General features: G+C 42.7%; 1 protein-coding gene across 4 annotated transcripts in view; it reads left to right on the top strand.

The window, feature by feature from the left end:
• LOC148015913 (bifunctional nitrilase/nitrile hydratase NIT4A-like) overlaps nucleotides 1-17309 on the top strand; it is a 77272-nt gene that overhangs the window by 43957 nt on the left and 16006 nt on the right. For all 4 annotated transcript variants that reach the window (XM_087663746.1, XM_087663745.1, XM_087663748.1 and 1 more), the window contains exon 3: nucleotides 5835-6014. In XM_087663746.1, coding sequence (XP_087519872.1) covers nucleotides 5835-6014 — 180 coding nt within the window. The remainder of the gene's footprint in view (nucleotides 1-5834; nucleotides 6015-17309) is intronic.

Raw genomic sequence — 17309 nt, 5'->3', positions numbered from 1 at the left:
TTGTTTTGGCAGTTGCCTATGGAGTTGTGATTGCTCGTTTGCATTTGATATGCGGGATACTTACTGATCAGTGGACTTGGATAGTGCTTGGGATCTACAGTTATGGCTTTCTTGCTCCTCTATTGTCTAGCTTCTATGCTAGTTGGGCTCCTGTTGCCCGTCCATGTTAGAGAGCAGATGCTATGTATGCTTACCTATCTATGCACATGGTCTACTGTTGTATACCTTATAGAGCCACTTATTTGGATGTTGTTGTATAGATGTTTGGGCTTCACTTAGAGCTTGACTCTTGTAGGATGCTTTGTCACTTGTCGGTCTTTACTTGACTTGGATGTTCCTTGGTGGCATGATGTACTGTAGAGCTATGCGTATGCATATGGTTATGGGCTGATTTCATGGCTGAATATCATATGCTCTTATGATAGATGTCTTATGCTTTACTATACTGTGGTTGGTTATGCCATGCAGTTGGCTACGACTCTTCTTCATGTGGGAGCTTTTGCATCCTTGATTGATGCCTTTATGTCCTCCCATCCATTGAGGTTTCATGAGCATTTGCAGCATGCTTCTACCACTGATGTACTAGCAGATGATTGTCTTTATGAGCAGGTTCCCTATGTTGGGACAGCCCTCGACTGCTTGAGCTCCGTGGATGCTATGGATAGCCCTATTCATGATGACTTGGATTCCTTGTCATCTTCTACAGATTCTTCTACTTCAGATGTTGTTTGCTTCCATTGTGGGAAGCTTGGGCATGTTCAAAGTAAATGCTTTAGACGGATTAGAGAGCAGCAGAGACAGAGACGGACTCGACATGAGCAGAGAGTCAGTGATGCAGCAAGTATTACGACTCTTTCTAGTGGTGAGGTACATGCAGTTACCCATGATGATGCAGTTGAGCATGTCCTCCTGTCATCTAGTTTCCCTACAGCTTACTTGCTCAATAATCAAGCCCATGCCTTTGATTGGTTTTTCGACTCTATGGCATCTTGTCATGTTACCCCTCATAAAGCATGTTTCTCTTCTTACAGGGAGGTTGACGGATGTATTGATCTGGGCCTTGAGCAGACTTATGCTATTGTTGGTACAAGGAACATACACCTAGCTTTGCCTAATGGGACTTCTCTTATGCTCAGGGATGTTCTACATGTTCCCATGCTCAGTAAGAGCTTGATTTATGTCAGTCAGTTGCATGATGCAAGTTACTCTGTTTCTCTTCAGGATAGGTCATGGAAGACCTGTCATGGTTGCTTGGTTTTGGCCAGAGGTTCTCGAGTTGGTTCTCATTACCCAGTGCATGCCTCTCATGTGGGAGATTCTATGGTTGCAGTTATCCGGATACCACATGCATTGTTATGGCATTATCGCCTAGGCCATATGCACCACAGAGAGATGGAGATCTTGTTACGTTCAGACTCATTGCTGCCTCCTATGTCACTTACAGATCTTGATGCTTGCCCTGATTGTACTCTTGGTCCTTGCAGAGCCCCCTTGGCTTATGGCGATCGTATGAGACATGCTCCTCTAGATCTTGTCAATTGTGCAGTATATAGACCTATGCCTTCCCAGTCACTTGGTGGAGCATCGTACTTTGTGACCTTTGTTGATTATGCTACCCATCGTGTTTGGGCTTTTCCCTTGGTGCAGATTGAGGATGCTGTAGTTATGCTTGACAGGTTTATGGATTCTGCTGGTAGCAGGCTAGGTGCTTGTAGATGGATTATGAGAGTCATGCTCTCTCTCCCAGCTTTCGGACCTCTTGTCAGCAGTATGGCATTGATTTCTTGTGCCCACGGTATTATGGAATTGCTCATGGCATGTGTCTGATCTTACAGGCAAAGGTTGCTTCTATGCTTACCACAGCTAGGTTGTCTTATGGCTTTTGGGCTGAGGCCCTTATGACAGCAGTCTATTTGGTTAACAGGACGCCGTGCTTGTCCTTGGATGGTATTACACCCCATGAGACATGGAGTGGCATGCAACCCTCCTATGATTACTTGAAGATGTTTGGCTGCCAAGCATCTGTACATATGCCACATGAGCCTATGTCACATAGATGTATCCTCCTTGGTTATGGAGATGGTGACTTTAAGGCCTACAGATTATGGGATTTGGATGCCTAGCAGGTCATACGCAGCCGTCATGTTGTCTTCTATGAGACGCAGACACCTCTTAGCCCTCTTGATGAGCGTTCAGTACGCTTTATGGCTGATTTTACAGCAGCTACAGTGCCATTACAGCAAGCTGTTTATGCTGAAAATGAGGCACTTATTGGCCCAGATGACATAGCTATGTATAGCAGTCAGGGTCAGGATGTTGGTGGTCACTTGCTAGACCCCTTGCAGGCTCATGAGAGCCGTTTTCTTATAGTTTTGCAGGCTAGACAGCCAGCCATATGTTAGTCTTCCGCTTCGCTAAGGCCACATGTAGTCTTGAGACCCCGTTGGACGAGTGTCCAGGATGTTGGCTCTCTTTCAGTGATTGACTCTGGAGAGTTTGATTGCTCTCCGTTGTCTTATATGCGCCACGCTGATGCTATGCGCGACTCTGATGCTTTACAGCCGTGCACTGATGAGTTGTGCTTGCTTTATGAGAAGCATTCTTGGATTGCTCCGTTGTATGGAGCTACGGGATCGCTTATCTCCTGGATGTCATGTACTCGGGGATGCTTGACTCTTCTTCTGTAGAGGTTCCCGACACTTCTTGCAAAGCTCGCTTTCCGATTGGACGTTGGGTGAGATGTTATGATTCCTCACCTTGTCTTTTTTCTTTCTTTTCTTTGTTTTCACTCCCTAGCCACATTGGCCTTTTAGTGGGAGGTTGTTGGGGTAAAAGGCCTCTGGGCCTACCCGTGTATATACTGTGACCACCCATTCTTTATTCATATATAATATGATAGTGCAATAAGGCTATCAGTTCAGTTGGACAGCACCTACATTGTGTGTGCTCTTCTCTCCCGCATCTTCCTCTTCTTCTTCTCCACTGCCATTGCATCCTTGTTGGGGTAAAAGGCCTCTGGGCCTACCTGTGTATATACTGTGACCGCCCATTCTTTATTCATATATAATATGATAGTGCAATAAGGTTGTCAATTCAGTTGGACAGCACCTACATTGTGTGTGCTCTTTTCTCCTGCATCTTCCTCTTCTCCTTCTCCACTGCCATTGCATCCCCTTCAGTGAGATACGAGAGTCGAGGTTTGGTATTCATCATTGCATAGTATGTTTAGTGCATTGAGCATCGTATTCTATTCAGATTCATTCATTTCATTATTCATTGTGTTCATTGTCTCTAAGTTAGCTTAACCTTAATTGTATTTTTGTATCAGTCTTTGCGTTTGTTGTATAATTGTGTTTATTTTCTGTTGTTGAGTATTTCTTCATAGGAGGATCCACTCATCTATAAATAGACAAGCTTTCCACCACTTAACCCGTCCTTGTTTTGCATATTGTTTGCCGTCCACACCCCTTCTGGCGCGGATATCTGACTTCAAGTTTGCCATCCATTAGTTGGCGCCTACATTGAGCCCTTCTCCATCAGTTGGCACCCAATCCTCAATCCTCTAGACCTAGATGTTTGCTGCCTGGTGACAGTCTACAGCCTGTTGGCGGCTATTTCCAGTCATCCCCATCTATCAAAGGATCTGTAACACTTTGTGTTTTGCAGCTGCGAGCTGTCACCTACCTGTTCTGACACATCGCCTACTTATTTTGAGACTTTCCCCAGTTGTTGCCTATTGTTCGAGCTGTCCCAGATATGTTCGGCTTGATCCAAACTCTTTAGATTTGTGTTTGCTGCTGCTGTATACATTCTGAGGTTGTCTATTGCGTTTCGGAACTCGTATAGAGTAAGACATACACTGCATCTCATATCCTTTGCCTCGGTCCTTTAAAGACACGAGAGTTTGAGGTTCGAGTGTCTATTAGATTGGACATTGTGTTTATTCATTTATCATCCATTCAACTTCTCTGTTGATTGTTTGTGAGTTACCCTAACCCTACTGAGTTTTTTTATCAATCTTTGCTTTGTTGTATGATTGTGTTTGTATTTTGTGTTCAAGTATTTCTTCACATGGTATCAAAGCTAGGTACTCACTCAAGACACCTAGGCTTTTGATTGGAAAGCTAGACATAAAAAATAGGATCTTAGAGGAAACATGACTTTGAACTCCTCTTCATTACTTTACTCTCTAGAGTAGCCTATGACGAGAATTGAGTAGGAGTGGGCTTCACAACTTGCTCCACAAGGTTTCAACATGTTAGACTACTATAGAGTCTATAGCCAATATGAGATTTCATAGGCCAAGGTCGACTTGATTCTCATGCATTGAGCCCAACAACAACTAGGAGGTAGTATTGATTATTCCCCTTTAAATTCAGCAGACACATCGATTGGTCTCATTGGAAGAAAGCAACCTCCACTTTGGACTAGCCATCCTATTGAAGAAACCCACGTAGAGTATAAGCCTACTTTTTCTTCCTCTTACATTTGCTCGTGTTAGGTATGCTTGCTTTTACTTCAGGATTAACTCCTATTATTTCTACTTTCGAGCAAGATTTTGGTGATGATCAAGAAGAAGATGAAAATCTTCACATAGTTCATTCAATTTGCTTCTTCTCCTATTTTTCCTTCTAGTTTTGGGTTTCAAAGTCAATTTGAAGTTGGCAACTCATCTCGTTTATTTTTTCCATCTTCATCTATATTTCAATTTTTACAAAATAATGCATCTCCGTTCACTTCAATTCCATCCACACCTCAATTTCAAACCCCACCCATATCACCCTTCTCTTCGGTCACACTCACGTTCATATTTACACTTGCATTCTCATCTCCATTGACCACAACATAGGTGACATCTCACATCACATCGAGGGGTTCTTCAAACATAAACACAACATTTAGGACCTCTATGTTCACATATCTGTGTGGTGCAAATGGAGAGGCTTGTCTTCCTCTTCGCACACTTTTGGGTTTCTCTTTGCATGGGATATGCTCCTAAGCACCTTCTTTCCAAGTCTAGACTAGTTGGTACCACAGTTTACCTATATGGCTATTCCTAGTGGACCTTTTGGCCATGTTTCAACACCTTAACTGACAGTTGGTCAGGGTTATTGAGTTCTAGTGTCTCCTTTATTAGCACCTTATGGAAGCCCTAATCCCATTCTGGCGTACCCATCCTATCCCCCTTTCTATTCTTCTTTCCCTTCTTACCCGACACCTTATAGTTCTTTGTTCTCATCAGCCAAGCATGCATTCACAGACAAGACTAGTTTTTATGGGTCTAACTACACAACTTAGTCAAATTTGATGAGACATGTCCTTGACTCATAGAACTTGTGGGACATCGTACAGGGGCTGGAACCCCGACTATAACTTCATCTTGTTCCACTTGGGATTGTCCGTTCTTGGAAGGCACGTAGTGTCTCTATTGTTGTTGAGTTGATGTAGGGTTTGCTTCCAGAATCCCATTCACAGCTTCAGCATTTTGACCTTGCATCTGAGTGGTTGGAAGGGTTGACTAATTGTTATGTGGCTCGAGATAGGACCCGTTGTATAAATCTCGACCATGAGCTCTAATAATTTAGAATTCTAGACTGGGATGACCTTAAGGTCAAGTTGGCTAAATATCTTGTTGAGATCGATGGAATTTCATCCTTACTGTAATATCCTAGTTTGTAACTAGGATTTAATAATATTTTTGGCAGCCTGTAATAACATTTATTTTTACTTGGGTATGGTCTTGAGAATTTTCTAAACCTTTGTATTCGTGTGCATTTGTTGGTAATTACTGAATGGGTATAACATCCACAAATGTTTTACTTTGGTGGATGCAGAGAAAGCCGAGAGGCTGATTGCTGAAGCTGCAACTCTTGGATCGCAACTGGTTGTTTTCCCAGAGGCCTTTATTGGTGGTTACCCTCGGGGAGCTACATTTGGTGCTGTTATTGGGAACAGGACTTTAAAGGGACGTGAAGATTTTCGAAAATACCATGCGGCAGCAATTGATGTGCCAGGTTCTTTTTTTGCTTGAAGAATGACTGACTGTTACTTAACAGAGTTCTGGGCTCAACATTAAATCTTCGTTTCTTATCTTGATGAGAAGCAAATGTAAATCTGAAGAACTACTCCTGAAATAATAGTTAGAACATTTGTTTGCAACAAATCACAAGTCTCCTTTTAAAATGCTGCATAACTTTTGATGGTTGTTAACTAAAGAGGTAATTGTCTTGAAAATTTCAATTCTGCATTTGGTTGTGGAAGTTTTAAGATCCTCAGTTTTAGGGGGTATGTTTTGTATAACTTACAACAGGGGTTATTTAGTTTATGAGGATGGCTGGTAACTGAAAGTTATATGCTCTCATGTCAGCTGGTCAGCATGTTTACTTAATCGTGATAAATCTGGAATTACGTATTGCAGATAATAGCTGCATGAAATTACACTCAGCACAGTCTGTAGCAGATAAGAGTGTGCATATGAAGAAAGTGCTGATCTACTGTTCTATTGGAACAATAATCTCTACAGGAGAAAGATTCAATACGGGTGCCTTCATGGCTCAGGGAGAAGAACAAAACGATGGATGGACCATATTAAATGAGTCTTGAGTGGCTTTTCATAGCGTAAAATTGTACTATAGAAAGCTTGGCCAAATAATACCTTGTATTGTTTGATCAGTGACACCTCCTTGTGCTTTTTCGATCAAGGTTTGTATATTATGAGAAATGCACCCAACCTCAAACGCTGCTACTGACCAGATCTAACAGGATTATCCAATAGAACCAGAAGTTTGAGAGTTGAGACCTTTTAACAGCCTAAACTTGGAGTTAAGCCTTGAAGCATCTGTCCAAGCTAACTCGCATCTAAAAGCAACATCTCCTATTGGTGCACCAGGACTCCTTTGGAGCATCCGCACACAAAGAAACTTGGCAGGGAAGTCCACACTACCATTGCACAAGGTCTCCAACCCTGACAATAGTGTTTTGAGAGAATTAAACATGCAAAAAGGAGACCAATGGGAGATGGGAAAAAAGGCAAAAGGTTTTCTTGACAGAGGGGTCTTTTGGGGGGGGCCGGGGGCCGCTGTTTTGTGGGGGTGTGGGGAAGGCCGCAGAGTTGAGGGTTTCTATCATGCAATGTGAAAATAGGCCTCCCCCAAGGAGGCATGTAGTTTTTTTCCAATGTCCTCAGTCGATACTGAGACAAACAAACGGGTTAGAAGGATCCACAGTGAATAGATGATGCTACATGTCATGCATGGGTTTATCCATTGAAGTTCCAGTATGAGGTTTTTCCAAGCTTCATTTTAGCAGTCATTAATTTTGCACTCTCTGCTGCATTGATAGAGGGGCAAGGACATCTCAAAAGAATTCAATGCATTCTTGGCTGATAGGTGTGCTATCCACCAGTGCTTAATATGAATACGTACCTAATGATTACAGTATTGCTGAATGCAAAAGTAGGTCTCTTAGCAGATCACACATTATATGGTGTATGGGAAGTCCTTTTGGTGGAGGCAGTTTGTACTTGGATAGACACCTAACTAGAGCTTTGAAAACTCTCATTTTATGAGGAATGAAATGGTAGGAACCCCATTGTGAGTCACATACATGTTTTTGATTATTTTGCACGAACCCCATAGTGAGTCACATGCATGCTTTTGAATATTTTGCATTTGCTTTTATACTTGCTACAAATAGGCACAAACTAGAGGACAAGCCACTAAATGTGTCTTTGTGAGGTATAGCTTAGAGAGCAAGGGTTGCCATTTGTAAATCAAGCAAGATCATTGTCAGTGGAGATGTATTTGCTGAGACTTAGTGTAGGTCACTGCTTGAATGTCAAAATTCGTCCATGATTGGCTCACAAGATATGTTTGACTTGCTGTTGGGCTTCTTTTAATGTGGTTCTTTGGCTTTGCATAGTCTCTTTGCCTATGGAAAGTCCTGGCAATCAAACCAACCACATGTTCGTGCTGAAAATCAGTCAATCTAGCAGCAAACACATCCTAAAAATTGGCCCATCTAAACAACAATATATCAATGTAGGGTGTCATAGATAAAGATATGGCTGAGAATAGAGAAGCAAATGAATACTTACATGACTGTTGGAAACCTTTTAGTAAAATAGCAAACTCATTTTTCCTCTCATACAAGGGTTGGTGCTGGTCACATGCAGGGACACAGTGTGTAATTGCCATATCTTGCAATGAAGAGCCATGCTGTCATGAAGATACTATTTACAATAATGACATGGACTTTCAAGTGACTAACCTCTTGGTAAGTGATGGCATGTATCTCGAGGAGGTGATTGAACCTGCCTCATGCATGAACACTATTCCATGGGGCATTGCTATTGTAGCATATTATGGTTGGCAAGTGCATTAGTTAGATGTTAAAACAACACACCCCATGGCTTGAAGCAAAGCACCTTACTCTTGATATGAAAACATACATGCATGTGATTCTCGTTGTTTTCACTACTAGCCCAATTGACAGCACCCTCTATGCCTCTATGACGCAAATGCGGTGAGGATTTGCTGATCTTGGTTTACATGTGAATGACATGCTTATTCTCGGACTTGTGATCTTGGTTTACATGTGAATGACATGCTCATTCTCAGACTTGTGAGTTGGATATTGACTAATGTTGAGTCACAACAAGATTTTGATTTGATAGATCTTTGTCATTGCATTATTATTTGAGCATTCAGTGTGCACAAGTAGGGGGGTAATTGAGTTGTGACATTCCAAATACATTGGACAGATTTTGTAGTGTTTCAAGGTTGAGAACTAAAAAGTGGCAGCTGTTTCATATTTCAAAAGTCCCATTTCTTCGCCTAACAAGAAGTAGACAAAAAGGCCAACTCTAGTTGCACAGAGGGCAACATTCATAGCTACTTTGGAATGTATATGACTTGAATGCTGATGGCTGATCCATGTGTGAGACAATTGCCTCATTGACACTCATCTAGACGGGCACTCAGAATGCTATTGCGATTGCAAGAAACTTAGCATTTTGCAGAAATGCTATTGAGGACCATCATCACTATGTTAGTAAAGGCTTCATGTTGGTGAGACAGACTCAAAATATGTAGCTACACAAAGCTTAATGAGGAGCTTCATCACTATGTTAGTAAAGGCTTAAGGTTGGTGAGATACACTTGGTCTATGTAGCTTCACAAGAGTGATAGAGGGGTTCAAAAGTGCTCTTCCTCCAAAAATTGTTCACTCTAGATGGGATTGTTGCACCTACATGTTCCGCTTATACTCGTTTGGGTCTAAATGTGAGCTAACATATGAACACTTTTTTTACCCTCTTTTTGTGGAGTCTTTTTATCTCCTTGTGATCCTCCTCTTAGATGGTGGTATTTTGTACCTTGCAGATATAGCTTGTAACTCGATCTTATTGAATACAAGGTAATGTTCCAACTATATTTCTATCTCACTTTCTTTGTGGCCTTGCTGCATTGTGCAACAAGTGTGTGTGGTGCTTTAAGCTCCCAAGAATCAACAACTGCACAAGAATTAATATTTATTAGAAGTATATAAAAAGTTTCCTCTTATAGCATTTCAAAATGTAAAAGCTCCAACTATAGTAAGTAAAAGCACGCAAAGAAGAATCCCAAGAACATTAGAAAGATGGAGCAAACGGGTAACTGTGATGCACTGATGTGATACAATATTTTAAAGAAATACTTTATTGAGCTAAAATAAGCATTACATGCTGAAATAGCCTCTTAAACAGCCCAAAGATGCTTAATTAATGAAAACCCTAAAATGCTATGCGATTCAAGAGAGTTTTAAAACGGTGAATGGTATAAGGTCATGAAAGTCAAGGACCTTGAGGATGTAGTGGGTGTCAAAGGCAAAAGTTGTGATAAGTTTTCCAAGTTGGGCTTTGGGGGTCAGTTGGTGTAAGTTTTGACCTTGGGATAGTTATTTGGCCAATAAGTGTCAATGGTGACACTAGGAACTAGCATTAATTAATTAATTAATGCTAGTCTAAGGGTCAATAGAGATTGGGGACTACTCCAGGTTCAAATGGCCTAGCCAATTTAATTATGGATGGGCACGTTTAATTTTGGGCAGGGTCAGAAGAGTTGAAATTAATTTTTAGGATTATTTAATTCTGAAAATTAATTAAATAATTGGATAATGCTAAAAACTAGGTTTAGAAGACTGCCACTTGGCAAAAATGCCCATACAAACTAAGAAAACGTTTTTGGGGCTAGGTCTTAGCTATTCAATCAGTTTTACAGCTTGGGAGAGGGAGAGAGAGAATTGTTGGTCCTTTTCTTGATCAGAGAATAGCAATTTGCTGCAGAGAAGGCGCCCATATGAGGGCCTCAACAAGTAGGGGATTACAAGGAGTCACGTTCTAGGGGCTGGCAATAGCATTGCTAATCAGCTGACAACATTTTGAAGGTGCTCGGCAGTAGGTGACTGCATTAAATGCAGGCTGGAGCAAGCAACAGGCAGAATTTAAGGTTTTTTGCGAAGAAAATCAGATTTCTCTCTCATCTTGGCTTTCTCTCACCTTCTCTATCCCATTCTCACGATATCTCAGCATTTCTTAACCATTTTGAGTAGATCTCAGTCAAATTTGGTAGACAATAGAGAGATCTTTGCTGTAAACCCTAAATTTTTGCAGAAATTAGGGTTTGACAGCCACCTCGAGACCCGTGCCAATTGGTGAAGGCATCGTATACTCAATTCAGCACCTGAAATTGGTGTAATTGTCAAGGAATTCAGATGTCATCCCATTCATTGTAATTTGGAGCAGCATTTGGCCAATTGGTGGTTCCATTTGTGTAAGTTGTGGGTGAAAGATTAAGGGGCGATTGGCCCAAATTGATTGCTGATTATTACTACAGCAAAGAAGCTTTTTGGAATAGCAAAGGAAATTGTGAATCTCAGCTTGTACTCATTCCATTAGCAATTATTTTAAAGAAATGGGGCGCCGGTTTTGGGGCCAACAGGGTGTCCAATGTCCAAGATTATTAAGGTAATTTGTGCATTTCAAATTATATTCATTTGTTGATTTGTTGATTATTGTAGCTAAGTGCTTAATCAAGGATTACACCCTTTTCCGGGAAGGCTGGTTTCAAAGGACATCCCAAGCCAAAGTTGTCCATTGTTGTCTACATTAATAATGCATCTGTTTCTAGCCTGGTATTTGCAGTGTCATACATTGCATTTGCTGCTCTAATGTCATCCCCATCTACAAGCGACCTCTTCAAAAGACCGTGTTTTGTACTAGCAGGTTGCATTTGACACTATTCCTTGTGTTTATTACTCCCTGGTGCTCTCTTGCTTATTGCTCTGCTCTCGGGAGCTGTGTTTGTAGTTTTCTCTCTCCTCACTACCTGTTTGCCACCATATCGAACATCCTCTCTTGTGTTTGCTGGTGTCCAACACTCAGAGGTTGCTTTGCTACATTTTGGGATCTGTCAAGAGTATGTCACACTTTTTTGCTCATCACCTCTGCCTTGATCCTTGAGACACAAGAGTTTGGAATATAGTTTTCATTTCCTACACAATTTGTTTATTGCATGAGCATTGTATATTCAATATTTAGTCATTCATTCAAATTTCCATTGTGTTCATTATCTCTGAGTTACCCTAACCCTAAGTGTGTTTTGTTGAGTTTATGCTTTGTCGTATGCTTTCATTTATATTTTTACATTAGGGTATTTCTTCACATGGTGTCAGAGCAAGGTTCTCTTCCACGAAACCTCAGCCTTTGATTTGAAAGCCCTTTGTAAGAAGCAGAAATAACAAGAGGGTAGGATGACTTCAAATATAACTTCACCAGATCATTGTGATGCTCCTAAGCTTAGCACATCGAGACATGAGACAGAGTGGGCTCCACAGCTTGCTCTCCTTCCAACATGGCTTGGACTACCATGTAGTCCATAGACCATATGAGATCTCACAAGCTGATTATTATCTCATCCTCATGTATCATGCTCAATAGCAGATTGAAGGTAAATTTGAGTTTTCCCCTTTAGATTTAGTGCATTGGTCTAATGATTTTGCAAGAAGAACGAAAGCTTCATGAAGGAGTGGCCATCTTGATGTGGAAATTGGCATGGAGTACAAACCATTTCCCTCTCTACCACCATGTTCATCCTTACCCCTTTCATCTTTTCCACACTTCTTACCTTCATTCACTTCTATGTTAAATACGCATGTTAGTACTTCTCAATCTTCTGAGTTTACTTTCTCTTTTCCATAAGATATTGGTGATGGTCGTGATGAAGGAACTCTTCAAACTAAGTATCAGTTCATTAGCCTTGAAGAGGATAGGTTTTTCTAGTTGCACTCAAAAAAGGGTAAGCAAACGTTGCAAGAATGAATAGTAGGGCTTTTTCTTCATCTTTTCCTTCAGCTTTCATATCTCATGGTCAATTTGATTTTGGTGATTCATCTTTTTCATCATTTACATTTTATAGATTAAAGAAACCTAATACATTTCCCACAACTAAATCGATTTAATCTCCCACCCATTCCATCCACTAGTTCTGTTGCACCTTCCTTTCAGCCTACATTTAGTGCACCTTTCATGTCTTCACACATTATGCTAGGGGTATTGTACCCTTCAGTACGCCCTTTAGAACCTCGTGTTTTCCTTAGCCCGATGGTGTCTCCATAGTGGTTACTCCTCCCATCCCCACACTTTTGGATTCTTCATGGCTTGGAAATACCACCCAACCATCACTAAGTGTGGATCAATTGGTACCAAAGTTTGCCTCCATGGCATTAGCTGGTGGAGCTTTTGGTCATTTTGTTGTACCTTAGCCAACCGTTAGATAGGGCTTTCGTGTCCCAGTGCCTCCATCTATACGGCACTTTTTCGAAATATTGATGTTTCAATGTCTCCACATCAATCAGTATCCATTGGACATTTTTAACTTGTTTCTATCTACCAACCTCCCCCTCCTTCTTATCCACCTCCACTACCTTCTCCTTATCCATCTTATTCCACTTATTCAACACCTCATGGTTATTTCTCCTCATCATCCAAAGATGCCTTTAATGACAAGATTCATTTTAACTGACAGAACTTCACTACTTGGTTAAACTTAATGAGACATGTCCTTGACTCACAAGACCTATGGAATCTTGTGCAGGGATTGGGACTCTTACTTCATCCTGCACTTGTTATATACGAGATTGTCTGCTCATGGAAGGCTAGAAATGCATCCGCTATTGTTGAGTTGATGCAAGGTCTACTACCTTAATTCCATTCACAGCTTCAGCGTTTTGACTTAGCATTTGAGCGTTAGGTACACTTGAGTGACTGCTATGCGGCTCGAGATAGGACTTATCACATCAATTTTGATCATGAGTGCTAAAACTTTAAAATTAGTAACCGAGATGACTTGAAAGTCAAGTTAGTTGAGTATCAGTATCTTCTTTTCGAGTTCTTTACTACAAGGGCTCCTAAGTCCTTGGATGATTATGTTACATTGTTTCTAAACATGCTACCGAGGAAATAATTCCATTTTGTACAATAGGTGATCTCACAGCCTACTATGTCTACATTCTATGAATTTGAGTGTCAGCTATACTGAGTTACACTCGATTGTTCGATTAGTTTCATAGTTTGACCTCTATAGAGAGGGCTCTTGTTGCTTCTTCTCAGAAGGGATAGCAAGAGATGGGTAAATAATATCAAAATTCCACTCAAAATAAAAAACAAACTCAAAATGAAAATGAAAATCCATCTACTAAGACCCAAGAAAACTCCCAATCATCTCTAAAGCCCGGATGGTAGAATTGGTATTGTCAACATTGTGAATGAGTGTCAATAAAAGGTAAGAGGCACATCACCAAAAGCTAAGACTCAGACTCCTCTTCTCCTCTCCCCCCTCCCACCACCACCACCACCCCCCCCCCCCCAATAGGGCAATCCCCAATAGGGGAGACACGGTGGTGGCAATCCTCAGCAAGGGCTGTGGCGAGGCCAAATCCACACTACCGCGAGTTAGCCATCATAGTCGACAACGTTCTCAATGCCTGAGGGCTCATCTAACTGGTCTATAGAGGTCTACATCATCTCCATAGGGACATTTTGTTGAGAAACCCTTCACCTGCACTTTGCGTTTTTTGCGTTTCTGCGTTTTGCGTCTAGGGTTTGTAGCCCCAAAAAGGGGCGCCGTCCTAGACTGACTGTGCCTATTTATAGGCCACTCTCTCATTCATTCCTCACGGCTGATTCATTCAATCCGTCACCTCTTCTCTCCAGCCTCTCTACTACCCTCACACCCCTTCAGGAGGACATTGCGGTTCGTGGTTCGTGGTTGTCTTCATCATCTTCCTTGTGCTACGGCACCTTTGTTCCCTTGTATCACATTCACTCCGTGATTCACGTCTTCATCATTCCATTCCTCAGAGTTTCTTCTCTCTTCTCTTCTCTTCTCCATCTTTGCCGAGTTCACTCCGTGTTCCTCCCTACAAACCCTAGTGTCTTGCCGGTACGTCATCTTTTGACATGGTATCAGAGCTGGATCTGCTCACCTAGTAGCGAAGATCCTCCACTCCAGTGAAGGCAAAGACCAGTAACGAGTTTAGCATCAACTTCTCTTCTTCTTCCGCTGCATCAACACTTTTTTGGCTGCTGTTCTAAATTGCGTTTGCAGCCTGCAGCTCAATCAAACCAGCCCAAGGCTCAGCCTAGCTTGCGTTTGGAGCTGGCTGACCTCCGCCTTCTCTGCCCAGCTCCTAGCGGCTGTTTTTTTGCTGCTGGCCGGCTCCGCCCAACTCTTGGCAGCTGTCTTCTACCGCTGGCCTGCTCCACCCTGCATCCTGGCCTGTCTTGCATCCTGGCAGTTGTTTCCTGTCTACCCCAATGGCTCAGCTCCTGCTGTCGGCAGCTACACCCAATCTGCTTGCGTTTTTAGTCTTTCTCTCTCCTCACCTGCATTTTTCTACTGATTGCAACCTCTTACTGCTGGTCACATCCTCCTCCCACTGGCAGCTCACTTCCAGCCCTTCCACTACCCTCCCACCCCTTGAGGCGGACATTGCGGTTCGTGCTTCACACTGCCCTCACACCCCTTGAGGCGGACATTGCGGTTCGCGGTTCATGGTGGTTGACCTCTTTCTTCTTCAGCAAGACACACTGGTATCCATGGCTTCTTTACCAACAGATGTCCAAACTACTGGGTGCTCCTACTGTGGCATCATCGGATATACCACCAATACTTGCCGACTTCAACCTTTGCTCCCCACCCCTCTGGAGTATATGCGTCTTCCACCAGGTACTCCTTGTGCCACCTCTCCTTTCTGGGCCACCGAGATCGTTCTGCATCGACTATCAAAGTACTATGCTCAAGGCAATAAGGGGCATCTGATGCGCACTAAGTCCTTTCAAGCACATGGAGGATCGATTGGTGCTACGATCTCCTAGAGATCGTCGCAATGTCAGCGGCAGTCTTCTCCCACTTATTTTCAGGTACAGTGGCTTCCACGACCTACAGATCTACAGTCCGCTCCATCGAGAGACAGTGATTGTTTGATACCGTCTCCTCATCAGTCTGATCCTTTGAGAGACAGTGGCTGCTCGACTCCTTCCTCTTTTTCGGCTACCCAGTCCGCTCCACTGAGAGACAACGACTATTTCCCACCTCTTGCTCATTCTGAGCCCCACTCTTTCCCACCCTCGACTACTCAGGTTCGAGAGGCTACCTTTGGGAGCTCTTTGGCACCCCAGATACCTTCTTCGGCACGATCGGCGGCACTTCCTTCATCATCAGACATTTCGGAGTCTGTGATCCATGAGTTTTTGGATTCCCTATCTACTTCAGAGGGGGATTCAGAGGGGAATGTTATTTCTTTGCCCTCAGAGGAGGCATCTACTTCTTCTTCGACTTCAGCGGGGACCCCTCCACCTCCCACCTCAGAGGGGGAAACTACTCCACATGAAGTTCTTCACCCATCCTCTACTTTCTTGGGGTGGCTATCTTCGACCAATCATCTCTTCTACTGATACCTAGGATCTTCAGATACCACCTAGATCGGGACCTCAGAGGTTTAGCCACGACTCGGTGACGAGGCCTTCGTATTCCTTCCAGCATGGATGCACAGAGCTAGTGGCTTCTCTCTCGAGGTTGTGTTCCGGGTTCTCCAGTTCACTCTGTCTACTGGTCTTTACTGCAGGTTTTCTTTGCGGTGGAAATCTTGGATCTTAGGGGTCCTCTACATCTTCTTGCCTTGGTCACTTGGTCAGCATGGAGCCACCTCCCAAGATTGAGTACGGGAATATCCTTATGGTTCTCAGCACCACACAAAGTCCGACATTCCTCCTATGCGTTGCATGTTTTCATCATCTTTGTACTAGGGCGCTTGGGCAAGTGAACAATTTCCCCACGAGGGGCACTGTCCAAAGGGCCTATTGCATGAGCATTCTTCAGCATGTAGCATTGCATCTCCACCTCACTCTTCTCTTGTTCCCCTTTTTGGGCTTGAGAGGGGGTATTGAGAAACTCTTCACCCGCAGTTTGCGTTTCTACGTTTTGCGTTTAGGGTTTGCAGCCCCAAAAAGGGGCGCCATCCTAGACTGAATGTGCCTATTTATAGGCCACTCTCTCATTCATTTCTCATGGTTGATTCATTCAGTCCGTCACCTCTTCTCTCCAGCCTCTCCACTACCCTCAGACCCCTTTAGGAGGACATTGCGGTTCGTGGTTCATGGCTGTCTTCATCATCTTCCTTGTGCTACAGCACCTTTGTTCCCTTGTATCACATTCACTCCATGATTTAGGTCTTCCTCATTCCATTCATCAGAGTTTCTTCTCTCTTCTCTTCTCCATGTTTGTCGAGTTCACTCCGTGTTCCTCCTTGCAAACCCTACTGTCTCGCTAGTACGTCATCTTTTGACACATTTGAGAATACAAGTTGTACACATCTATGAGTTGCTTCCTAACGAGGCCCACCCATCACAACTGATTACTACAACTATTTCTTGGATTGTGGATAGTGGAGCTATCCACCATATGATCCCTATTAATGACATTTTCATTTTTCGAGGCCCTGTAACCAAGCAAGTCCAAGTTGGAAACAACTCCTTGACCAAGAGTCAAGCTCACAGTCATGTTAGTTTTGCCACTAACCAAGGTCCAAATCACGTTACATTGGATGATGTATACTATGTCTCCCAACTTGGAATGAACTTATTATCCATTCAACAACTTTGCTGGTTGAATCGAGCATTCTTCTTCTCAACAACCACTGTTGAGGTCCTTGACTCTCAAACTGGTTTAGTGATTGCTCATTATGAAGCATAGTCTAGTGGCTTGTACCACATG

This window comes from Lygodium microphyllum, chromosome 23, assembly GCF_053477565.2.
Source record: "Lygodium microphyllum isolate KBCC chromosome 23, Lygodium_microphyllum_v1.1.10, whole genome shotgun sequence".
In the NCBI taxonomy this organism is placed as follows: domain Eukaryota; kingdom Viridiplantae; phylum Streptophyta; class Polypodiopsida; order Schizaeales; family Lygodiaceae; genus Lygodium; species Lygodium microphyllum.
The sequence above is the reverse complement of the archived record's forward strand: the minus strand, read 5'-3'. Positions and strand labels throughout refer to the sequence as shown.